At 42.9% G+C, this 26,300-nt stretch overlaps 2 protein-coding genes and 1 non-coding gene across 11 annotated transcripts in view; 2 read left to right on the forward strand and 1 right to left on the reverse strand.

Annotated features, from left to right (window-relative positions):
- Positions 1-11,585, forward strand: part of Acadl (acyl-CoA dehydrogenase long chain) — a 41,827-nt gene extending 30,242 nt beyond the window's left edge. Inside the window, exons 8-11 of the mRNA XM_050154216.1 lie at positions 313-426; positions 6,436-6,563; positions 7,810-7,896; positions 10,933-11,585. Coding sequence (XP_050010173.1) covers positions 313-426; positions 6,436-6,563; positions 7,810-7,896; positions 10,933-11,026 — 423 coding nt within the window. The 3' untranslated portion in view covers positions 11,027-11,585. The remainder of the gene's footprint in view (positions 1-312; positions 427-6,435; positions 6,564-7,809; positions 7,897-10,932) is intronic.
- LOC126508885 (U6 spliceosomal RNA) lies at positions 10,596-10,702 on the reverse strand. Its single transcript, XR_007593989.1, has one exon. It is a non-coding gene; the product is annotated as a U6 spliceosomal RNA (small nuclear RNA).
- A 12,530-nt stretch (positions 11,586-24,115) lies between the features above and the next one.
- Kansl1l (KAT8 regulatory NSL complex subunit 1 like) overlaps positions 24,116-26,300 on the forward strand; it is a 91,082-nt gene continuing 88,897 nt past the window's right edge. For 4 of the 9 annotated variants that reach the window (XM_050154324.1, XM_050154327.1, XM_050154331.1 and 1 more), the window contains exon 1: positions 24,118-24,305. The gene's annotated coding sequence lies outside the window, so the exon portion shown is untranslated. Of the gene's footprint in view, positions 24,306-25,332; positions 25,799-26,300 lie in introns of those variants that run through there. The other 5 variants (XM_050154328.1, XM_050154330.1, XM_050154329.1 and 2 more) reach the window with 4 other exon arrangements.

The following is a 26,300-nucleotide window of genomic DNA, read 5'->3' on the forward strand; positions in this document are numbered from 1 at the left end:
TGTGTGTGTGGAGGCAGTGTGGGAGCTAACTCCGTGTGTGTGTGTGTGTGTGTGTGTGTGTGTGTGTGTGTGTGGAGGCAGTGTGGGAGCTAACTCCGTGTGTGTGGAGGCAGTGTGGATAAAAACCAAGCAGTGTGGCCTTGTCTTAGCTGTGTCGCCATCACTACGGCCTGGGGAGCCTTTTCTTAGCACTAGGAAGAAAGTTAAAACATGAGCTTTAGTAGTTTATTAAGGCAATCTTTTATAGGACTCATTGAAATGGTATGAAAATCGTTTGTGTAATAATGCTTACTGCTTCATTTTGGGTTCCAGGAAAGGCTGTTAATTGCAGATTTGGCAATTTCTGCCTGTGAGTTCATGTTTGAAGAAACCAGGAACTACGTTAAGCAGAGAAAAGCTTTCGGGAAAACAGTCGCACACATACAGGTGAGTTTATTGGGTCCGTCATCACACAGTTGCGTCAGGGTGGAATGCTGAGTGTGATTCTGATGCAGGGAGGCTTTAGAAACATGACAGTAGACAAGATGCCTAGAGGAGAGTGTAGGAACGCTGAGATAAGAGGAGGGCCGGCGGCAGATCCCAAAGAAAACAGATTTGATGGTGACGTAGAAAAGGAAGATCACGCAAGAAGCAGAGGAGGAAAGGAGAAGAGAAAAGGCAGGCCAGGGGAGGCTTGTCGCAGAGGCCAACAGGAAAGAATGGGGAGGGTGACATGGAAGTTTGGAGTCCCTGCTTTCCTGTGTGACCCACACAGCCACCCTGCTGGGTGTTGACATTAAGTCTGAGCCTTTTAAAGGCTGAGGGTTGACATTAAGTCTGAGCCTTTTAAAGTAAACCTGCTGGAGCGGCTTTGTGCAGGGGAGGCAGTAAAGGCATGTCTGCATAGCGTTACAGGAACAACCTGAGCGCTGTGGCCAAGTGTGCTTACGTCCTCACGTGGCTCCCGAAATCTCTACAGTCAAGGCAAACTATGTTCTGGAAGAAGTATTTTCCTGTTTGTAAACTTTAGAAATTCATGTAATATGCAAAACTGTAAATTTTACTATGAAGTTTATAAGACTTGTGTTTATTCAAAAGTAGAAATATTTTTCTATTTATGAATAATATTAGTACCTACCTTGTGTGATTACTGTAAGGGTTTGATGGGGCAGTGCTTGGGATATTGCGTTCCATGGGCATGTGCACGCATACACACACACACACACACACACACAACACACACACATAGACATACACACACAGAGACACACACAGAGACACAGTAAATAGATATCTAAAGTATGCTACCCATATTTCCTGAATAATCCACAAAGCATATTATTAGACATTTAACCATAAAGGAAGTAGCAACTGATCTGTACTCTTGTTCCATAAAAGAAAAGGATTCCTTTAAAATGCAGTCATGGGGGCTGGTGAGGTGGCTCAGTGGGTAAATGTACCTGCCACCAAGTCTGAGTTTGAGTCCCAGAACCCACGTGGTAGAAGGACAGAACTGACTCCTGAAAACTGTGACCTCAACTCAGGCACTGTGGTATGTTTGTGCCCCCACACATACGTATACACATGCATACATACGAGAAATAAATGCATATAATTTAAAATAGTCACGTACTGTAACAATGTATGTTTATCAGTGCAGTCATGAATGATGGGCTGCACAAAAGACCTGGCGATGGGCCTCTCATAGCATGGTAGCTGCACGTGACGGTGGCGCTGCTGGTGTAAGTAGCCAATCGGTCATGCAGACACAGTGCGTTCAGTTAGGCGGGATGTAATATTTGATAATACATTTATTGCTCGTGGATTATGCTGTGCTTATTGTCACTGTCTCAGGCTGCATTCCTTCTTTCATTGAAGGAAGTTTACCCTAAAATAATATGTTATGCCAGCGGCATCCTCGGACTCTGTTGTTCACCATGTCTCTTGTTAAGAGCATCTGTCAAGGTGCTCCGCCAAACACCTGACCTGTACCACTTAGGCTCACACGATGGCGAAGTTGCTTAATGGCCTATTACTCAAACGATTCACCTTATTAAGCAATACATAACTATATTTTATTTTCGTAACAAAAGATAAATATGCCTGTTTTTCAAAGCATGTGTTGTGTTACCTTCCCACAAAACACAAGTAGTTCACTAGATTTCCAGTAGGTGGCAGTAGGAATCTTCAGTCAGTGGCTCTCAACCTGTGGGTCACGACCCCTGGGGTGGAATGACCCTTTCACAGTGATCAAATATCAGATATCCTACATATCAGATACTTCCATTTCGATTCATCAGAGTAGTAAAACAGCTATGAAGTAACAATGGGAAAATTTTATGGTTGGGGGTCACTACGACGAGAGGAACTCCATTCAAGGGTAGCAGCGTGAGCAATGTGGAGAACCACTGGTCTCGATACTTGTGAGTGGGGGTTGTGTGTATGCTGTGTGTGGTGAGCACGTGCACGAATGTGTAGGTGAGTACACTTGTGTAGACATGTACGGAGGCCAGAGTCTTCCTGTCTGTGCACCCACTACGTGCGGAGGGATTCCAGGGACAGACTGGCACACCTGGCTTGTTTGTGGGTGCTGAGAGTCCAAACTCGGGTCCTCGTGCTTACGCAGTCGGCTGTTCACTCCCTGAGCGTCTCACCAGCTCCCTGCAGCGTCATATCTTTATGTAAAGTACTGTTGTTTTCCTAAGAAGAACACGTTGGGTTTCTCTCAATTTTCTTTAGTACGTCTCTTTGAACATTTTCATAACTCAAGTTAGAAATGCATGCAGTAAACAGATGACGAATACATGTCTATTATCTTTCCTTCCAGAGCTGACTGCGCTCTGGCTCCAGTAACTGAAGTTGATAACCTGTACACACCATGTTACACTTGGCTAAATGCTACTTTAACATAATTATATTTCCTTTCTTTCTATAATTCTTGAACGTTTGGCTCCTTTGCCTACTCAGGTTTATAGCACAGAATTCGTCTCCTTTGTAGAGCAGAGTGATACTACAGTAAGGAAACAGGAGTTACCGGGAGACTGCGTGGGTGATAACCACAGCTCATGGTTCACCCTTAACTGATAAAACAGCATAACTTAGATGTTAATAATAATATGTATCATTTATTAACTGCTTTCCATTTCTTAGATGCCGTGTTTAATGCAGTTTTATCTTTTTCTTCATAACTGTATATAATAGTTATTACTATTATCTTTATTTATAAAGCAGTTAAGGCAGAGAGATTAAGTAAACTAAAACGACACAGATGCTCTATTCTAGAATTTACATTCTTTAAAACATTATCATTTTATGTGTATGGGCGTTTGTCTGCATGCACCATGTGGTTTCCTGTGCCTGGTGCCTATGGAGGTCAAGAGAGTGCGACAGATCCCTGGAACTGGAGTTAGAGACGTTTGTAGCCACCATGTGGGCGCTGGGAATTGAACTTGTGTCTCTGGAAGAACAGTTAGTCCCTTAACTGCAGAGCCATCTCTCCAGCCACAGAGTCATTGTGGGCAGTGAGGTGAAGATGGGATGCTATTTACTAACTAACGTATTTCGTCATTTCCTGTGTGGTACATACTATTGATTCTAAAGACAAACTATTTGTGAAAGAAATAGGAAAAAGAAAACATGTTTTTCAGTTCAATAGGTTCAAACAAAAACTGTCTACTTCCTAAGACTTTAAATGTGGCATTAATTAATAGTAAGACTAGGTACCAAATTGAGTCCATTTTTTAAAAACACTTAAATCATTATATATGCTTCTAACAACTCACAGTTTTGTTTTAGTGATTTGGCTTGCTAACCATTCCAAGGCGTCTTCAAATCCTAAAGCTCCAAGATAAGTGTTATTTATTGCTTATTTTTTTTTAAATTACATATTTAGTTTATTTACTCTCTCCACCCCCCACGTGTGTATGGGGAGGTGGGGGGTTGTGCACACCTATGACGAGTGTGTGGAGGTCAGAAAACAACTTGTGGGGGCTGGTTCTCCTTCCACCGTGTGGGATGTAGGGGTTGGATTTCAGGTCAGCAGGCGTGCCAGAAAGTGCCTTGAGGTGCTGACCCAGCGCCTGGCCCTCATGCAGAATGTCCAGAGAGATTTTAGTCAGTTCACTTAGTTGCTTACAGAGATTTCTTGTGTGTGTGTGTGTGAGAGAGAGAGAGAGAGAGACAGACAGAGACAGAGACAGAGGTTCATAGAGTATAAGCTGGCCTTGAACTCCTGACCTCCTACCTCTGCCTCTCCAGTGTTATCATTTAAGACCCATGCCGCTGTGCATGGCTAAGATTCTCTCTAAATTCAAGCTGCACTTTTTACTGAGCAGGTATCTGTAACCACTAAAGATGCTCCAGTGAGCATGTTGGTCATTCTTGAAAAGCGCCCTACCAGTGGGCGATGCTATCCTTCGCAGCCATTAGTTGAGTGGTTTCGGGAAGCATGGCGCTGTTTCTGGTGAAGAACAAAGACCAGTTCTGTTCACTAGCTCCCAGTTCAGTGCCAAGAATATGTAAATATTTAATCTCCTTATCTTCAGACAGTAAATTATGTACTCTTGGCGGCATTTGTTATTTTTAGACCTCTGGACCTAGTGGATGTGCTGTGTTAAGAATTTTAAGTGGGTCTGAATTTTAAGTTCAGCTTCTAGAAGCTCCCAGCATTTGTGTAGAGCAGCTTTCCTATGCGGGAGGTCGTGACCTTTTCATATTCTAAATTGTGCTTAAAGCCTCAGATGTAACATCATACGGGGCAACAGTTCTTGAGAACTGTCTGATTTTCCTCCCTATCCCAGCTTGCTTTCTCTCAAATGAAATGTTATATAGTGTTGTGGATTTAAGCCAGCGGCAGACTTAGAATTCATGGCCCAGGGTTTTTGATGACTATAGGAAATGATTTGACCATGTTTTCAGATGTTTCCCTTTGTAAACATGAATGTGTAAGGCGGGAGGGGGAGCATTATGCTGATTATAGATAGATATCCGGCCAAAGGACATTCAGAGGAAGAAACGAAGCTAGAAAAAATCTGTTCCGCCTTGGATGCCGGGACTCCCAGGTGGAAGCTGGGTGCGGCTGGCCTTGCTACAGTTGGTTTGGAATCATTAGATGCCAGTTAGTCTTTCTAGAAGAGGGTGCTGCAAAGCCACAAGGAGACACAATAGTTGCTCCACCCAAGGCATCATTTCCTCAAAGCTCCCACTCCACAGGTATACCCAGCTCTCTCCTGGTCACCCCCCCCCCCACACACACACACACACACACCATTGCTCTATTGCCATTCTTTGGTTTTCCAACAATGAACAAATACCGAAATTGTACCCGGGCACTGCACTGGTCACTCTGAAAATTCAGCTTTGAGAATTGCCATGGCCACAAGTATAAAAGTAGACCCCACAACCCTGAATGACGGCTCTCACAACCTCCTTCGAGAGTTCAAGCCTGCCTGTGGGCCCTGAAGGTCCATTTCCAAGTTTTCAGCGAAGCCTCTACAATGGATGGCTGCCTGTGGCCACAATGGGTGTCTCACACACCCTGCAGCAGCATGATCAAATTGTAGCTTTCTCAAGGAAATGAGGGGCAGCTGGCCACAGATGGGCCTCTGACCTCAGTGAGAATAGGTATGGAGGCTCTACCCAGGTCCAGGCCAGTTTCCTGAAGGAGGGTCAAGAGCTGGTGCCAGCAAGAGCAGATGTGAGAGCCAAGGAACAGTGAAATCGCACTCGGCAGAAGGAAGACCAGTCATGACAGTTGAGAACCGTCTAAACAGAATGATCTCCAAGCTTATTGCTGCCTGTGAGCAGCACGAGAGGGCGGCTACATAGTTATTAACACCTGCAGATAAGACCATTCAGAACCAGTTGGAGGCTACGTGAGACCCTTCGGAGGGATGGGAGAGGCTATAGGTTACTACCTGTTCCGTTTCTATTATTAGTACTGTGCTTACTAACCTAATAAGTGTTTGACGACGGTTGTGATTAGATCAATTCATCTTGCCCCTCTGTCTTGTTATTAGTTCACTGTAGGCCAAAGAGCACAGTAAATCCTGTTTAACCCGCAGGAAACTGGGTGTTTTAGTAGCTGTACGTGACGGCTCCCACCACAAGATGGTGCTAACACATTAAATCATGATGTTCCTTAAGCCATTTCCTTTAAACTATGCCAGGTGCTTACCTGTTTTTATTTGCTACAGCTTTTAAAATGCTAAGATACAGGGGTGTTCTCTCTCTCTCTCTCTCTCTCTCTCTCTCTCTCTCTCTCTCTCTCTCTCCCTCCCTCCCTCCCTCCCTCCCTCCCTCCCTCTCTCTCTCCATTTAAGTTAACATGTACCCTTTTATTGGAAGAAAAACCCGGCAGTTCCACTTTTGTTTTGCTTTAACGTTTTTTCCCTATGTAACCATTTGAGGTGCTGAGTTCAAATCCGTGCTTTTAATATGCTCCCTTTCCCCTTCTAGACGGTGCAGCATAAACTAGCAGAACTAAAAACCAACATATGTGTCACCAGAGCTTTTGTGGACAGCTGTCTGCAATTGCATGAAGCAAAACGTCTTGACTCTGGCTCTGCTTCCATGGCGAAATACTGGTATGCACACTGCTGTAATTAAAAAGTGTGTTTGTTCAGATGGCTGTGGGATTCTTCCAGCCCTTAGCCCTTGAAGGCCTTAAAGGAAGAGGTCTGCAAGTGAAAAGTAGCATTTAAATAATCTGGAGAGTCCCTCTGGGTTTGTTTATAATGCCCTAAAAATTACTTGACTCGGTATGCAACTCATCACTCGTGTTAAAGGTGAACTACTAAATAGAGCCTGAAGTATGACCAGTGAGTGCTTCAAGTGGTAAGTTTAACTTCAAATTATCTAAAGAATGGCAGCAAAGTGAGTCAGAACAGAAGGATAAAATTTGGGAGTCTTGCAGTGTCGAGTTCCATTAAGTAGCTCCAACTAAATATAAGTCTCTGGGGACAGTTTTAGGTTAACCGGGAAGTTCTTAGGTTGAACAGAATGTGAGGCATTTTCCAGGTCTAAGAAAATGCTTAAGTATCGACTGTCTGACCAAAGCCCTATTGAGTTTAGAAAAGCTCGCCTTTGGATTAAGGATGGTTAACAATGCGGTTAAAGGGGGGTTTGAGAACAGACCCCAGTAAAGTGTTTATGTGTTTTAAGGTACAAGTGTGGTTTAAATCAGATAGTTTCCTTAAAGAAGAAAGCAAACAAGCAAAAAGCCATTTCTTCTCACTAGCCAAAAAGCAGCATAAAAAAATTCCCACTGTTATTTATTAACTCAAGTTCAGTTTGGTCGTTGCTAGACAAGGGAAATATGCGAATGGTGCTTTGTGCAATGATTTTATAATGACCAGATTATGAGATTAAAAAGGAATGTGACGTTACCATGAGCTTACACTTCGGGCTAGGGGGAGATGGTTTACATGTTCTGTAAACTATGACACGTTCCTTGGCTTACGGGAAAAGGTATAAAAAAGAATTTTATGTATTTTTGGTTTTGGAAAGAGAATTTTGCATAGCTAATGGCCTTGTTCTTGAACATATCAGGCTTATGAACATAATGGTGTTGACTATTAAAAGATAGTTTATAAATTGTTGACTAGTGAGAGAACTTTTTCAAGGCAAGGTTTCATCATCAGGGCTGGCCTTCTATTCACTATGTAGCAGAGCCTGGCCTTGAGCTTCTGATCCTCCTGCCTCTACCTCCTGTGTGCTGGGTTACAGCACACACTGCCACTGCAGTTCTGTGTTGTAGAGTTTGACTCTAAGGATTCATGAGTATTCTACCAACTCAGCTATCTTTTTCTGCTTGTTATTTTCGTCATTTAGGGCATCTGAATTACAAAACAGCGTAGCTTATCAGTGTGTACAGCTCCATGGAGGCTGGGGATATATGTGGGAGTACCCAATTGCAAAGTAAGTACGGGGGTCTACAGTGCTTCTTTTCTTCCCCTTCTCCCCACTCTTAGATAGGGTCTTGTTGTGCAACCCCGTCTGCCCAGGCTGGCCTCAGACTCACACAACTCCACCTGCCTCTGCCTCAACTGCTGGTATTAATGATGGGAGCCGCCACCACCACACCCAGCCTATGATACCTTTGTTTCTTTCTTTATTAAAAAAAAAAAATCTGATTTTTTAAAAACAAATTAAAAATAGATTTTTTTTTTCTTCAATATACCAAACCCACACCCTTTCTTTCTCTCCTTTCTTACTATGAGCTTTTCTTTTGTTCTTTTCAAGACAAGAGTTTCTCTCTGTAGCCCTGGGTGTCCTGATACTTGCTCTGTAGACCAGGCTGGCCTCGAACTCACGGAGATCCTCTTGTTTCTGTCTCTGGTGTGCTGGAATTAAAAGTGTGCACCACCACCACCACCGTCTGGCTGATGCTTCTCTTAAGGATATGAAGAAATGAGATTTTCTTACTGTACCTTATATGGTAAACATATAGGGAAAGTATACCAAAATGTGCATTTTCAGTGAATATTTTTATGCAAACACAAGTGGCTTTATTTTATTAGTTTCTCATTATGATTTATTTTTAAAGATAACGAAGAGTCCAGCATACTTTTAAATGTGATGCTTGGCTTTAAAATATATACCATTTCTAAAAAAAAGAGTCATTCCTTAAGTTATTCATATCCCCCCTTCTTTCTGTTTCTGTCTGTCTGTCTATCTCATACACACACTCCTTGCATTACTTACTTTTCTTATTAGTGTGATAAAATCCCCTGACAGAAGCGGCTGAAGGGAGGGAAGGGTTGGTTTTGGCTCACAGTTTGAGGGTAGCTGGTTGGAGTGGGGACGTCCTGGCTGCAGGTATTTGGGGGAGGGGGGTCAGGCTGGATGTCCCGACTGCAGGAGTTTGAGGGGGGCGTCAGGCTAGACGTCTTTTCTTTCCCCCGAGGATGTGGGAAATGCTGATAGCAAGAAGCCAATTACATATTAAACGATGTGTGGCTATAGTGTACAGACTTTGATTTAGGAAATCATCCAACTCAGGATTCTCATACCTTCCCCAGGTTAAGTGACATTATTAGTGTGGGGGTAGGGGGGATGGAAAAAGTGATAGATAAGTTATTGTGTCTTGGCTTTATAGGTAAAAGGTGTGTCTTATTCCCTTTTATGATTTTTAGATAGCCAAGTCTTGGCATGTGAGTTGGTTTTAGTTTTATTCCTTAGGTTTTGCATTAGACCCTTGAAGATCTCTTAGCTATTCTAGGTGGAGAAGCTGAGACAGAAAACTTCACTGGAGTTAAACATTTCTCTACTGCCTTTCTCTGTTAATCTTAGTAAATTTAATAGGTAACTTATGAAATGTCTGCTAGTCTGTCATTGCATATCTTGGTAGAACTCCCTTAGTGTGAAAATAAATACCCAACCCAGCTCAAAAATGTCTGAAGCATTGGGATTGCTCGGGTAGGCAGGCAGGCCAGGAAAAGGCTTCAGAGGATACGAGTGCAACAACAGAATCTTCCAGGGTTGGGAGCGGAGTTCATAGATCTCAGAAAGTGCTGAGCGTCCTGGTTCCCTTTACAGTGCAGTTCATCGTGGAGGTAAATATTAAATGAGGATCTACTTACTTATCTGCAAAGTACCTTGGTAGATGTGGGAAAGTCTGAGTTCAAAGTTGGTCATATGCACATTTTGTCTTAGAAATTAAATAAAGCCCCAATTTTGTATTTGAGAAAGAAAGGTCTTTAATGTTCCTGCCATGCAAAGTCCAGAGCTCAATAACTAGTTTCACAGGCTTGGGACAATGAAAGCACTGTGACCTAATAAGAGTTCTCTTGCCAAAGAGGCGAGACACCTACATTCTTGTTCCAGTCGGACAGTTATCTGTTATGTCACCAGTAAATGGTAATCATTAATTAACAAATGCATCAGCCTCTCTAAATCTCCTTTTTAGCCTGCAAAGCTGTATTAAGTATTCCCTTGGATTCCAGAGGGTTACAGGGAAAGGAGAAGGGGTGAAAAGAGATGGTTGCTACCGTAGCTGTCCAAAGTGAGTCCTAAGGCTGGGACGTGGCTCAGTGGCAGAACTCTCACCGATCAAGGTTCTGAGTTCAGTCCCTGTGCTAGTCAGGGTTTCCTCCCAGCAGCAGAACAAGAGAAAAGTGAACCCTGGATATGGGCTTGTGTGTGTCCCAGTGGGCCCAGCCACTTAGACAAGAGTGACCTAGTCACCCCCAGAATAAGCTACTTGTTAACTTTGGGGGAAAAATAATTTCTTAAAGCATCAGGTGGTGGTTGTAGTGATTAAAATGAAAAGGAATGTCTGGAAATAAGTTATTTTTATCCTTAAGGTCAGTTGATTTAAACTTTCTGGTGAGACCAAAAGATAAGAAACCAAGATGTTCTATGCATTTTTAAACATAGACTTTTCAGGTTGTTGTTATATATTGTCATTTTTTTTATTGATTTTTATGGAGCTCTACATTTTTCTCTGCTCCCCTCCCTGTTTCAACCCTCTCCTACGGTCCCCATGCTCCCAATTTACTCAGGAGATCTTGTCTTTTTCTATTTTCTACTTCCCATGTAGATTAGATCTATGTAAGTCCCTCTTAGTGTCCTCACTGTTGTCTAAGTTCTCTGGGTTTGTGGCTTGTAGGCTGGTTTAAAATATGAAACACTTCACGGATTTGCGTGTCATCCTTGCGTAGGGGCCATGCTAATCTTCTCTGTATTGTTCCAATTTCAGTATATGTGCTGCCGAAGCGAGCACTATATGCTCAATTTTATAAAATTATGTTAGTGTGCCTGTGTTGTTTTGAATTATCATGTCTTATCTTAATGGCTTTTAGTATACCAACCTAGTATGAATGCTAGACTAGAAAAACCAGTTATAAGGAGCGCTTACTGCTGAGAGTTCCTTAGTTAAATAATTAGTAGTTATCTAGAATTTAACATTTCTACCATGTTTACATTAATTCAACTTTCTTCTCGTTTATCTAGAGCTTACGTGGATGCTCGGGTTCAGCCGATCTACGGCGGTACCAACGAAATAATGCGAGAGCTGATCGCGAGACAGATCGTCAGTGACAGCTAGACATCTGCCTGCATCCCCGAATCCTATTATATAGCTAATCTGGATTCAGATCTCCTTGAGATAAAATGTAACCTGGGAAGGGGGAAATAGGAAAGCTGTTTTTATGTATGGTTGTTAAAGAGAAGGAAATAAAATATAAAGATAACGATAAAACTTTTGAACCCAGAGAGTCTAAAGTTATGTGGTAAAAGCCTTAACCCTTTATACAGTGAATATTGAAAATTTTCTAACTTGAGGGCCTTAATATCTTGTCTTTCAAATTCTGAAGAGCATAAATCACTGGGATCCTTAAAGTTGAGGCAGAAATAATATTATATTCTTGCAACAATAATACTTACAGACTTTGAAAAGGCAAAATAATTGTAATTCACAGAAAGTCATTTCAGCTACTTTTTGTTCCAAATTCCCTAGAACATTGGTTTCTACCATCTTACCACCTACCCCATGCGTTTTAAACAATGACTAGAACCCTTTATTCAGAAAAGGCCAGACGGTACCATATATAGTACACACAGTCAATTATGTATCAATTAAAAATAAAGTAAACCTTTAAAACAAATCAGGTGTTGAGTGTGTATGAGGCACTGAGAAAGGAGAGTGTGTTCTGATGGAGGTGCTTGGTTTGTTAGCTAAGACACATGGCTTTCAACAGACCCCGTTCCAGTTCAACTTAACGAGAACTCAGTAATTCAGCATCCATAAACCCTCAAAGGTTAATAGGTATCAAAGCAAAGGCTTTTATTTTCCAACAGTGTGATTTATTTATATTTACTAAATATTGTGCATCTTCTATAAACTAGGCTGTTAAACACATTGGGAAGGAAGCCTGGAATAACCCTCCTACAAACTAGGAGTAATAGAGTGTGAACATTCCAGGTAGGCTAAGTATGATAAAAGTAAGCACTTAAAATATGAGTGTGTGAAAATCATATTTAAGACTTACATAATTATTATGAAAAATAGAATTAGTTTATAGACTGACATTTTAGTAGTTTGATTTTTCTGCACATAGTATAACAGTGAGAAGTTGTAAAATGGAAATACACTCTTGCTCAACTGTTCGTACAAATAGGTATAGCAGATGAGAGGTGGGATCTTTGGATATTCCTTCCCTCATAATTCACAGCTCTGGGGTCACTGTTGCCAGCTGAACTCCTTTTATATACACTTATTAACATTTAAAAGGGTTCAAATTGTTTTATTTTTTGAGAAAACTTTGCTATGTAGCTTTGGCTGATCTAGAAAAGCTACATAGACCCAGGCTGGCCTGGAACTCATCATGGTAATCTGCTTGTCTCTGCAGGGATTCAAGGTGTGTACCACTAAGCCAGGCTCAAACGCTTCTTTAAAAATAAGATTTTACTTTTAATTCTATCTATGTGTGTGGGAATATATATGCATTTTAGTGTGGGTGCCCACAGAGACTGAATAGGGTACTGGATCCTCTGGAGCTAAAGTTTTAGGTGGCTGTGAGCTACCCAGGATGGGTGCTGGGAACTCAACTCCAATGCTCTTCAGAAACAGCAAGCACTCAACCACTGAGCTATCTTTCTAGTCCCTAAATTCTTCTTAAGTATTACATTTGCAACTTATAGTCTCTCCTGCCAGCAGAAGCTCTAAAGGGTTTGCTAGAACTCTCCCTTACCCCTTTGACCTCTTTAAGACTGCAATGTAGAGGTGGACAGCTGTGGGTTTGAGTATTCTTCCCTTAGCACTTACAATTTATAACCTTATTTTAAAAAAAAAAATCGGAATGTGCTCCCCAGTTTTGCATTTGGCGTTAATTTCTTAAACAGCTAGTCTTTGTGCTCTGTTTGTGTGACTGTGTAGTGTCCCCCAGGGAGGAAATTTATCATCTGAATCCCACGCGGTGCTGAGTGTTCAAGAAACAATAAATAATAACAACGCTCAAAAGAGCAAGCTGGGCAAGCAGGAGGAAGCATTGCCTTGTAAATATTAATGAGAGTTTAAGGGCTCGGATGGTTTTGTCTGGAGGCTGAGATTCATAGGATCAAAGCTGTGGCTTTACAGTGACCTTTTCCCCGTTTCCTGGTGGTGTCATTGAAAACTGCTTTGAGTTGCTATTTTAAAATCTAACTGCAAATGTTTACTAACCTAGTAATCTTAGTGTTTATTGCTGAAAGTGTATGATTTCTAGATTGTTTTTTTCCATGTCAGTATTATTTTTGGCATATACAGCATTTATTTATTTGGAGTCATTGGAAACATTGGACATAGAGATTGAAAACGACTGCAGGGCCTGCGTCTACTGCTTTATAATAAATGCTGAAAAATGCTATTTAAAACCTTTTATTTTCAAGAAAGATTTCTGGAGAGTTAGAATTATACTAAAAATAAAGCATAGGATAGCCAATCTCCAGTTTATATTTGCAGTCATTCGCATAGACTTTTTTGGCCTCAAGTCTTTTGAGGCCAGCCCCAGATTTAATGCTATTTGGTACCCACATGTACTCCAGAATTCATATGTAACAGATGAAATGTTTTTTTTTAATATCTAGCAAACTATTATCATACTGCAGAAACTTAAATTTAACATGTAATTCCAAGATCATTTCAATTTCCAGATTATATAAAAAATGCCTTCTGGGGGGTTAGTTTGTTTAAATTAGGATCTAAGCATGACCTACAAATTCTGTTTGGGAGCTAAAGACATAGCTTAGTGGTTAAGAACAGGTATTGTCTCCTAGAGGACCAGAGTTGCATTCTCAGCATCCAAGTCAGATGGTTCACAACTGTCGGTAACTCGAAGGAGATTCAATCCTGTCCTCTGGCCTACACTGGCACCCGTACATAAGATACACACACACACACGCACACACACACACACACACACACTTTAAGATCCCATTTGGCTGCGTCAACCCTTAAATTTCTTGTATTAGAGTTACCCTATTGTTTCTCCCCTTATTCCTTTAAAAAATAATGGATATTTTTCCTTTTGTTGTATATACTGAAAATTGCTTTTTTGCAGCTCTCAGAATTTTAGCATATATAGATTTATTATTTCAGTTCTCACAGATTCGTGCAGCTCTAATAACTACAACCAGGATACAGAAAAGTTTTGTGCTCACCAAAATGTCCCTTGTGGTCTTTATATCATAGCTTCCCATACCGTTAGCTCCCGGCACCCCCTGATCTGCTCTTTCCCATCACAGTTCTGTCTTCTTGGGACACGGATATAAACGGAACGATACAGCATAGAGCCTCTTGAGAAAGTCTTTGTCTTAGAAAGCTGCATTTGAGACTCATGCATTTTGCATGAATCAATGGCTTTCTCCTCTTTGGTGTTAAGCAGTGTCTCCATATGAGCACACCACAGTTTATTCATTATTCATTCCCCTTTGCGAGATCTTGGTCCAGGTTAAAGTTAAATCTAGCGTCTTGGGGTTAAATTCCCAGGAGGGAACTGTTGAACTGCATGGATAAAAGCACTGCAAACTTTCTCCAGACATGTGGACCATTTACTTTCTGTCATCCACTTAAGAGTCACCTTTATATTAGCTACTACAGAAGGCATATGCTGATGTCTTGTTAAAATTTAATGTATATCATGTCCATATGGATGTTGTCTGTGTACAATGTGTGTGCCTGGTCGGCATGGAGGCCAGAAGAGGCCATTTGCTCTCTTAGACCTGGAGTTAACTGATGTTGGTTATGAGTTGCCATGTGGGTGCTAGGAACCGAACCTGGTTTCTCTGCAAGAGCAACAACTGCTGTTAACCACTGAGCTCTCTCTCCAGCTCCTTGATGTCTCATGGTTTTCATTAAGCATTTCCCTGATCCTACTGATGTCAGGACAGCTTTCTTAATGCTTAGCTCCCTTCCACCTGTTTCCTTTGATGAGTTCTTGACAATCTTTTGACCATATTTTTGGGTGTGTGTGTGTTTTCCCAATGTTGAGCTTGGAAAGTGTCTATTTTAGGTTTTGTGAAACACAGGGCAAAGCCAGGCTGATAGTCTCAGTCTCTCTCTCTCTCTCTCTCTCTCTCTCTCTCTCTCTCTCTCTCCTCCCTCCCTCCCTCCCTCCCTCCCCTCCCCTCCCCCATTCTCAGTGTATGTGCTAGTTGTGAGTATTTTTAGACTGGGATTATTGTTAGCATAGAAAGTAAAGAGTAGCTAAAAGTACTAGCTTTCAAGTGTCCTTAAAGCAGAGTGAACTGAAACCAATGGGGTCTGACGACCCTGCTGCTGCTGAGCACTTTGTAGGTATGCCTAAGGGTGATGAGGCAGAAAACTCACAGGCACTAGCGAGACCATGAGAAACTGTCTGGGGTCCGGCAGCAGGACCTCACAGGCTTCCCGTGCTGTTCCAGGGGAATCACAGGTCACAGGACATTCTGCTGATCCAGCTGCTGCTCAAGCCTGGCTTATGTGGCTTGAGCACTGGCTCATGTTGTTCCTGGTAGACGATCCTGTCTGATGTGTGATTTGTAGGTAGCTTTTTCATATTTTTACCATTTATTTCCACTAAAAAGTTCTCAATGTTTGAATTATGATTTTTTTCTTTTATACATCCTATACTTGCTATCACATCTAAAAACTCTTTACTGAAAACCTAGGCCATTCAGTTTTTCTGTATGAATAATAACTTTGTATTATTCATTTAGATCTGTGCTCACTCAGTAATTTTGTGTACAGTGTGAGCTCCATGTTTTAACTTTTTTTTTCAGTCTGTGTTTGAGTGTTCCAGTGTTAACTGTTGAGAGAGTATCTTTAATGATTGAACTGCTTTTTGCACCTTGGTTAGAACACCAACTGCCCATGTTTATCTGGGTCTGTTTGTGGGCCCTGTTCTGTTGCAGTGATCTATGACTAATTCCTCTGCTGCTATCCTGAGTTTGGAAGCTTTTAGAAGGTTTTAAAACTAGATGGTGGAATTTCCCTAGCTTTGTTCTTTGTCAAAATTGCTTTGGCTGCTTTTCTTTTTAAACCCTATATACCTTTTTAATGAACTTGTCTATATCTATTAAAAAAAAAATCCTGTGGAGCTTTGGTTTGGGATGAGTTGGATCTCCAGTCAGTGTAAAGAAAAGTGTCAGCCGCTGGCACCTTCCAGGCATGAATAAGCATCTGTTCATTTAGACTTCTTTATTCAATTGCTTTGAGATTTCATCACCAAAGTGTCATGCACATGTTTTCCCTATTGCTTCCATAACGTCAAGTTGTTAGGAATCAAACATTGGTTTATTTTGTAGACTATCCACCATTATTAATTTGCCTCATTGAGCTTTCATGATGGTTTCTGTTCATTATTCCATCTTCTCTAGTTCCTATAAATTGAAAGATATAGAGATGTAGATTGGGCTCAGTCCTTTCCCCTGGATAACTTAGTAAGCTGTGCTGTAGATATTCCTATCATATCTGTTCATCAGACACACATGCAGTTTCTCATACACTGAAGTTGTTCAGGAAATTCAGATAGTATTAATATGATATGTGCATAAAGTATCCTAAGTTTTGCCAAGTGCCTTAACATCAATAATTTATTTTATTGGTAATTGAAATTGCTTTTCTAAGTTCACTCCTTTTGTATTCATTAACTGCATTTCATAAGAACTTTTTAATGGTTTTGCTTTGTCTGTGTCTGTCCGGCCTCATAGAAGTCAGCAGCCGAGAAGCAGAGCTTCCAGAGATTTACTGAGAAGTAACATGGGTGACACACGGAAAGGGGAGGAGTTTGTACTGAGCAGGGTGAACAGATCCCTTAACCATGAAGTGTACGGGGCCAACCATGCTGAGCTCTGAAAGGAAAGCTGTGGAGTTGACTGCCTATCAGTGTGTTCCAGGATTGGACAGAAATACCCAGTCACTGATCATCCTTGCTCAGTCCTAGAAAGGCTTGGTCTTAAAAGTTGTCAAGCTGGGTGTGGTAGTGCATGCCTGTGGTTGTCACTCTCAGGAGGGAGGCAGAGGTGGGAGGATCAGCAGTTTGAGGTCAGTCTGGTTTACATAGCAAGTTCCAGTCCTGCTTGGACTAAGGTGAGACCCTGTCTCAAGAAAAAAAGTCAACATGGATCTCATAGGTGACAGCAGCCGCAGGCCGTTGTCTAAGTCTCTCTCACACTCCCTGAGTATTACTGTTCATTCTTGGCATTTTCATACATCTGGACAGTGTATCGTTGCATCTAACCAAATGCCTTCTCCCTGGTACTGCCTCTCCTCCACCTTATACCATCCTTTTAAAATAACCCACTGAGTCCAATTAGTGCTGCCTGCAATAGATGAGTGTAGGGCCAGCCAATACATCCCTAAAGAAAAATGAATCCCCCCCCCCCAACTGCCAGGAATTGCCAAAAACTGCTTAGGGTTTTTGTTTGCTTGAAACCAGTCTTGCTGTACAAACAAGCCAGTTTTGAACTTATCCTCCTCAGTCTGCAGAGGGCTAGGATTGCGGACATGCACCACCACACCTGGCTCAGATGTTCTTTTTATTCCTAAGTTACTGCAATTGTTAAGAGATCACAATAGACAGCTGTGTTCCCATGCAGGCATCAAAGCCAGAATCCTCCTTCAGCCTCCTATTGCTAGGATTACATGTGTTCGCCATTACAGCTGACATTTAAATGTATTTCTTATAAAATGCCAAGTCCTTTTTTGAAGGGGGTATCTAGAAGTTGTATGCACATGATTGCTACATCCTGAGTTATAATTTATAAATAAGAGACACAAAATAATCTTCATTCTTTTATTTCTTTTGATAATGTTTTAGCTACTTCTAATAGTAATGATTAATTTTAGAATTAGTAAGAACTCATGGGTGTGGTTTTTTTTTTTTAAGATAGAGTTTTACCGTATGGACTTTGCTGTTCTATAACTGGCTATTAGAACACTCAAATTCATAAAGACCTGTGTGCTGCTGCCTCCCAAGCCCCGTGATTAAAAGTGTAACCAATATGCCTGACTGAATTTTGGAAATTTTAGTGGGACTTCAGTTAACTGTAGTCACTATTCTTTTTAATGTATAAATTGTTTATTCTTGAAGAGCAGCTTTAATGGATGCTGGGTGTAGGAGGGAAAAGAGTTAAAGACTAGTCTGAGCTACATAGCTAGTTCAGGGCCAGCCCAGAAGACATGAGAACATGTCTTAAAATAATTAAACGAAAGGGGGGGGGAAGCATCCCATGGAAAATTGCTCCTGTTTTTCTGTTTCTTATGGGACATGTCAGACATTAAAAAGTACAGAGCAGCACTTGATGAACCCCAGGTGCCACCCGCCTCTGACCGTTATCAGCTGGACCAGTTTCATCTTCCCCACTCTCAGAGACTGTTTAAAAATAGATACCAGATGCCGGGTAATTCTGAGGAATATTGTCCTGACCTGTTATTTACAAAAGTGCCTTCTATCTGGCATGGCAGCCAGCTCTCTACTGTCCCACAGCGCCTGCGCTGGAGTCATGCCTCTTTCCCAGAATCCATCTCATTTATTTAGCACAGGTTCTCCAGCTTCAAGATCCTACTATCAGCGCTTTTATTATTTACTTATTTTTGCCATTTCATGAAATCTCCCTGGAAACTGTCTTATTATCAAAAATTAAAATTTTTCATAAGTATTTTCCTTTAAGCTAAGTTCATTACAAATTTACCTTACCATATTGCAAAGTAAGTGATGTTAGATAGGATATGTAACAAATAAACCCAAATCAAATTTAGCTTAAATACTGAAGGGCTCACAAAACTGGAATGACAGAGAGAGGGCAGACACAAGACTGAAGAGCTTAACTTAGTCATCAAGAACCCACTTTTCAAGTTGGAGACCATTGTCCAACCAACACATATTTTCTTCTTAAAAACAAGGCCTATACACTGGGATTTATCTCTACTGCATGTACTGGCTTTTTGAGATCCCAGTCTATTTGGATGCACACCTTCCTTAGCCTGGATGGAGGAGGGAGGGCCTTGGACTCCCACAGGGTAGGGTGCCTTGCCCTTAGGACTGGAAGGGGAGGTGGGAGGGGGAGTAGGGGAGTGGGAGGGAAGTGGGAGGAGAGGAGGAAGTGGAAATTTTGATTGGTATTATTTATAAGGTAATAAACATAAGTTGAAAAAGGCCTATATTGTGGGAGGAGAAAATGTATTTGAACTGCTAGACCTGTACCTCCTAGGCTCCGTTACATGCTGAATGCGTAGAATTTTTTCTAGAACTTGAGAGACATGGTGAAGACTGCAACTCCTGTTCTTTCAGGTACCTGGGAAATGAACAGTAATGAAGGGAAAGCCGTCGGCCTCTGGGATGAGTGCTTTGAGAACAGATAGATAGAAGAGTAGCAGAAGCTGGATTGTTGGTGGTCAGTGGTGTTATAAGCTCTGGAGCTCTTGGTGCAGTTCACTGGCTCTTCAAATGGACTATTTGCTTTTGTATGAAGGAAATAGGCTTAGAGGGGAGGCCTGTGATTCCAGCTACTCCGGGAGGCTGAGGCAGGAGAATGACAGGTTCACTGCCTGGGTGACACAGCGCGTTCCAGGCCATCCTGGGAAACTTAGAAGGCCTCTCAAAGAAAATGGAAAGAAAAGAGGGTGTGAAGGAGGTCAAGTAGTGTATTTACCTAGCACGCATGATGTCCTACGTTTAAGCCATAGCACAGCTATTCCATATCCCACCCCTCCCAACCCAGGGAAACCATTGCTTTTGATCTAAGGACTTGATACAGGGCTGGCACACGCTGGGCATGTACTCCACCACTTAGCCGGACCCACTGTCTTGGGCTTTCTGATCTTCACAACATATTTTCCTAATACAGTGTAGCTTTCAATTTATGGACTAGAGATGCCTTGAGATTTGTGTCCCCTTTCATCAAGGAGAATTTAGTGAAATATAATCTATGTGTCTTGCTATATTTAAATGTTTTGATGAACTTTGCACTCATTCTACCAGGATCAAGACACAGCATGTTTTCCACACCCCCCTTGCCGACCCAGTCAGTTCTCCTCAGCTCGGCAACTGTCCGTCTGCTTTCTGTCATTGCTGTCACTGTCTTCCCAGAGCCTGACATAAGCGGGATTGTGCGATGTTTACCCTCTTGTGTCTGGTTTCTTTCATTCAGCATTCTGTTTAGGATGCATCCATGAATGCAAATGTCATAATGGAACCCATTATTTTGTATGCTCACTTAAAAAAAAAAAAACAACTCGGGATCTAGGAGTTGAGAAAATATGATAAAATATATTGTATGAAAAAACTTTTAAAAACACTTATTTCACAGTGGCATTCTATAATAGAATAGACAGACACCCCACACTTTGCTTATTCTTTTACAGATGGTATATTTTAGGGCTGCTTCCAATTTAGTCTACTATGGATACAAGTAATAGATTCACAAGCAAAGGAAATTATTTTTTATTCTCCTACCTCTGTGGCCAGTATTGTCTTTTCTTGTACCCAGTCTTTGTTCCTATAGTTCTGTTGCATACCTCTTTCTTTTCAGCTGTAAGTACTGGTTAGCTCAATTTTAATCTGACCTGAGGAGCACTTGTTACCTCTACTGCCTCACATCAGATGCCTGAGTTTTATCATAAATACATGGATGTATATACGACAGTGGAAGACAGTTGTTTTTTGGCATAAAAATATAAAGAACAGTAACAAACTCCCATATGCGCCTATTCTATGACAGTTGGGCAGGAGGCTAGCTTTGGACCCAGTCAAGACTGCTGAAATCCAAGACTGGCCACTTATTACTGTTAGTATCTTGATACTTGGATGTCACTGAGCTTAATTTTTTTTTCCTGCAGAATGTAAGAATTAAATCTTCTTCCATGGCCTAGGCTCTAGGGAGTCAGCGCTGAGTAAAGTGGCCTGAGCTCATGCAGCTTATTACATTCTAGGCCAGCGAGAGATACATAAAAGTCTGTGTTATGTTGGATGTGAAGTGCTAGAAAGAACACAGCAGAGAAGGAGACACAAAAGGCTGTGCTTGTAATCCATTCTTGGCTGAGTTGCTTGAAGCCAGGCGTGGATCTCTATCTCTGGCATTTATCAGTGTCAGCTGGCCCCTAAGTGCTGCCTGGGGCTTCCGGAATGGAAGGAGTGCTGGAGCGAGAGCCGGCCTTGGAGTCAGTCTCAGGAAATCGTGGGCAATATCGCTTACCTGAGTGTTTTTACAGATTCCAGTCAGGTTGTAATTATGTCAGCAAGAACTGTGCCCTTCTCTTCTCCTTGCTCTTGCTGAGTCTTTAGCTTTACCTCTCTCTCTCATAATATAGTTTTCTTGGGACCCTGAATTATTTAATGTATCTTTAAAATAATACATCCTTGGTTTTTAAGAGTACAAGAATTCTTTCAGGATTTTGTTAAATAAGTAAAATATAAACCATTTTACAAATGACTGAGCATATCAAGTTTTAGAACGCTATGGTTTCTGGAAAGCTGGAGTGCTTATACTACTTATAACAATCATGTTTTAGGATAGTATTTACTGTCGAGAACAATGTGCTTAATATGTAAAGTGAGGGTTATCACTCTGTAAGCTACAGCAACTAGTTTATGAAATTAGTTACAAAATAAGCTACAGAAATTACTGTGTTCTTCCTTGTGTTTTTTTTTTTTAAAGTAATTTCAAACCCATGCCATTAAACAGCCTCTGATTCTTACTACTCTTGGAGTCCCATAAACTTGAATATAAGGGGAGGAGGAACATGTTACTGTAGTGTGATGTTTTACTCTTTTGGCTTTTTGAGGGACCCACCACCCAGCTCCCAAATAAATCACATATAAAGGCTTATTAGTTATGAATGCACGCCTTAGCTTGGCTTTTCTTCCCAGCTTTTCTTAATTTAAATTAACCTGACTACCTTTTGCCTCTGGGCTTTTCTGTTAACTTTTTTTCTTCTTTCTCAGTGACCGGCTGGGTGGCTGCCCTGATTTCCTCCACTCCTTGTTCTCTTGCTCCTCTCTCCTCCTAGTTTTCTCCTTCTCTTTATAATCTTGCCTACTAGCCCTGCCTAGTCTTGCTCCTGTCCTGCTACTGGCCGTTCATCTCTTTATTAGGACTTTCAGGTGTTTTAGACAGGCAGTGACACAGCTTCACAGAGTTAAACAAATGCAGCATAAACAAAAGTCACACACCTGAAAATAATATTCTTCAATGTTACATACATGATGGTTTCATAAACTGGAATATTTATGTAAGGTCTACAAAAATCTGGCAGACTGAGGCTGGCTAAAAAAAAAAAAAAAAAAGAAAAATAACCGAGTATTAGAAACCAACCTACTTCTTACCATGTTTGATGACTGAATTAGGAAATATATTTAAAGCCTTGTTATGGTTTTATCTGTATTTTGCAAAGCTAACTACTGCTGTATCTCTTTTATAATCACCACAAAATATGTTTTCAACACACATTTCATTAACTTACAGGTATTTTGCTTTGGTAATAAGCGACTGTCCCACAGGGGACAGCTGGGCCTCAAGTCATTTTACAGCTCTACAATTCTCCATTTTAAATTTGTTCCTTGTCATCCATTAGGATGTTAGAAGCTGAACCCAGGGCCCCTCACCAATGCTGGGCAAGTGTTCTCTTGCCCTGGCACACCCACAGACCTCGTCACTCATGATTTACCAGCGTCCTTAGCAATGTTGTTTTCTATTCTAATGGTATGATACAAACTACTGCCCCTTTAAGGATATTATTTCCCGAGGTATTCTGGATGGCTCCCTCTTTTATTTGAAGCCTCTAAAGTGAATTTTGAGTTTTGAATCCAAAATCTTAGAACTGCTCTAACATCTTTGACTTTTCAAATTGCTACTATCTCTAACATGCAGCTTTGTTTTTAAGACAGGGTCTCGGTAAAAAGCTCTGGCTGTCCTAGAACTCACCATGTAGACCAGGCTGGCCCACCTCTGGCATATATATGCACCAATCCAGGCCCCACCACATGTTTTATTTAAACGCTTTACTTATTTTCTGTTTCCATACTTAGAGACTATGACAAATAGCCAGTAGGTGTTTAATTTTTCCTCCAACACACCATTAGATCATGACTTTTAATCCATTTTAATATTTCCTGAAATGTCTCCCTTGACCCATGTTGAGCAATTATTGTTTTGAGTAATTTTTATAACTATTCCCCACCGAAGACAGTATCCTAAATATTATTTCAGCTATGTGTCTTGATGTACTAGAAAGAGAAGTAGTGGCAAATTTTCCAATTCTGGTAATGTCTAAGTATTACTTCCTGATGACTTCAATTCTTCACGCTTCCTCCACGGCCCTGCCCTGTGATCCCTTCCAAATAAAAAGGTAGAAATAATGATAAATCTGGATCTAAAATCCTAGTGCCTTCCACTCCCTAAAGCATTCCAGGGAAAATCTGCTTAGCAAAGCTTCTATTATCTAAGTAGCTATATTTAGGTTATCATTTTTTTTTCTTAAGCATCAAGTTCAAGCCTGGGGAAATGCCTGGGCGCGATCAACGGTGAAGCTGCGGGCTGGACCAGGCGCGAGACTCAAGAGATGTTTTTGTGTGTCTCTAGTCAACAGTTTCCATCTAAAATCCCGCTTTTCTGCGCTGACGCTCTAACGGCAGCGCTTCTCAGTCATAAACTATCTCAAATGTATCCACGGCAGATTTGTCACCTAGTGGACGCTTGGAGGTCCGACAGAGGATGACTTGGGATCTGAGTTTCCGAGCCCAGAAGACAAGCGCAGGCACGGAGGCAGCGGAGGAAGGTTGCTAACCCTCGGCCCGGCCCAGCCCCGCGGCCGGGACGCCCACGCTCGCAGAGGAGCAAGAGGGACGCGCAGACCTGCGTTTCCCCCCGCCTCTTATTTTCGTGCCACAGACCTAGAGAAAGCGCAGCGGGAAGCGGCTCGGCAGTCCGACTGGCGGGGTTAGCTCTCCCGAGGGCGGAGAGAGCGCCGAGCGGCAGCCGAGCGGAACGCACGGGCAGAGTTCGGCAGCCGCGCTCCGGCCGCTTTCAGAACGCTCCGGGCCGCTCCCGCAGGCCCCGCCCCCGCCGGGGTTTCCCCGCCGCCCGCCTCATTTGCATGGCGCGCCCCTCCCCCGCTGCCATTGGCCGGAGCCGGGCCCCGCCCTCCCTCGCCGCCCCCCCCCCCTCAGCGGCAGGGTTCCGTCCCCCGAGCGCCCGGAGCTGCGGGCAGCGGGCGGACTGTTAAACCGCGGCGGCGGCGTCAGCCGGGGCGGGAGCGGGGCGCGCTCTGGAGACGAGTCGGCAGCGCCCCGGGCGGGGGGAGGCGGGCGGACCCCACCACGGCCCGACCGAAGGTGCGGCGGCGGAGGGCAGCCAGGGCGCCCCAGCAGGCGAGTGGCCGGCGTCGCAGCGGCGGGCAGAGGGGGGTGGGTCTCCTCGGCGGGGGCCGGCGGCGGCGCGGGGCGGGAAGAGCGGAGAGACCGCCGGGCGGACTCGCGGGCTCGGCGTCCGCCGGGCAGCCCCCTTGCACCCCGAATCCTCCTGGCCGTTGGACTCCGGGCCCCGACCCGGGGCCGTGCTTTGGGGCAGGGGTCGGATCGCAGCCAAATTTAAACGGCTAAACCTAACAGCCTTGGCAGACGCGGCGGGGAGGGGAGGGCGGGGCAGGGGGCGGGCCTGGGTGCGAGTCACGTGGGAGGGGCGGGGCCTGGCAAGCCTCCCTTTTGTTTTGCCTGGCGCGTGCGCAGAAGGCGGAACACGTGGCTCTCCCCCCCCGCCCCCCGCCTTGGGCCCGCCCCCGTCCGGAGCAGCGGAGCCTCCGCGGCGGGCGTGGGGAACGCGGTGTGGAAGTTTAGCGCTGAGCCGGGCTGTCCGCCTCAGCAGCAGCGACTTTTCTTTTTCCTTGTTCTGGGCCGTCATGGGTCTGGCCTTAGAATTGTCGGGGATGGAAGGGGTTGGAACGGTCTGTTGAAGGGTCACCCGGCCGAGTTCGTGTCGCTCCTGGTGCCGAAGGGAGGGGAAATAAAGGCTGGCCGGCGTCGTGTGGTCTCGAACCCCCGGGAAGAAGCTGCGGCTGCCTTGCGGGGAGGGGAGCGGGCGCCGCGGGGGCGCCCCGGTGCTCCCGGAGAAGGCGCGGGGAGATTGGGTTCGGGGCAGTCACCGTCTGGTTGATTTCCCCAAACCGGAGAGCAGTTCTGCGCTGGAGAGACGGAAAAGACCGGCCGCAGCCGCCTTTAACTTGTTTAACTTGGTGTCCGTCGAAGGGTTTTAGGTCCTGATTGGATGGGACCAGTTTGTTAGCAACAGAACTTACCCGAAACTCTGACTGAGCACCCAGCTGGCAAACTAGGCAGGATTTGGGGGTAGGAAAAGTAGCTCTAAAAATAATTCGACAGTGGAGGGGGGGGGAAGGGTGCAGGTGTGGAGTACAGATTGCTTAAGAGGCTTAACACCGGTGCCTGATTTCTGTGGTTTGCAGAGAACTCACTCGCTGTTTTCTCGGGCAAGTCACAACCTTGCCAATACATCTGTTTCCTCTAGTAAACCGTTTCGTAATGTGGTCCCTGCTTTAAAAGGGTGTAATAAGGATCACGTGCTTTTTAGTGACTGTAAATCTTCACATAATGTGGTGTAACAAAACGTCAGTTTTAACAAAGCTAGCATATATTCGGGATTTTCACAGTAAGCAGAGAAATAAGATATATTCGATTTAGTACAGATCTGTTGCACTTTTGTTTCAGGGCGGGCATTTCACACAGGCTGGCTTGGAACTTGCTGTGTGTAGTCCAGGTCCTTTTAGAGCTGACTTTTGGAAGCGGGTGCCACCAGTCCTAACCGTGCTGTAACTACGTTTATCTTTCCGGTTTTAAAGATTACTGGCAAGGTCTGCTATTATTTTCGTAGTTTAGATCTACAATGTTACTCCCTTTCCTCAGCCTTTCTAGAATAATTTCTTAAATGTGAAACTCGTAATCTTAGCCTGTAAATATTTGATAATTACAGGTTCTTGGTAATAGATGTCTTTTCAAATAATTACGGCTTATTTTCTTACATATTATAAAATATCCTGGAAAACTTTATTTCTCAATATTTTTCTATCATCTGGGTGTAATTTTTCCTAAGACTAGATCTTACATTTTCAGTTAGTTTTAATTCAGAAACATTAAGTGTTCCTAAATAACATTAATATTCTTTGAAAAATAATTTTAATAGCTATACAACGTTTCATCATATGAGTATATTTTAAGTTTTTTCTATTGGCAGATGTTTGGGATTTTTCTAGTGTTTTGTAAGATCTTTGAAATAATACATTTCCCGCCCCACAAGGTAGATTTGTAAGAGAGGAGTTTCTGGGTCACAGTCGTGTGTTTATTTTTATGCTCTTA

The sequence above is a fragment of the Alexandromys fortis genome, unplaced genomic scaffold (genome assembly GCF_014885135.2).
Source record: "Alexandromys fortis isolate MF-2015 unplaced genomic scaffold, M_Fortis_MF-2015_v1.1 scaffold_40, whole genome shotgun sequence".
NCBI lineage: Eukaryota > Metazoa > Chordata > Mammalia > Rodentia > Cricetidae > Alexandromys > Alexandromys fortis.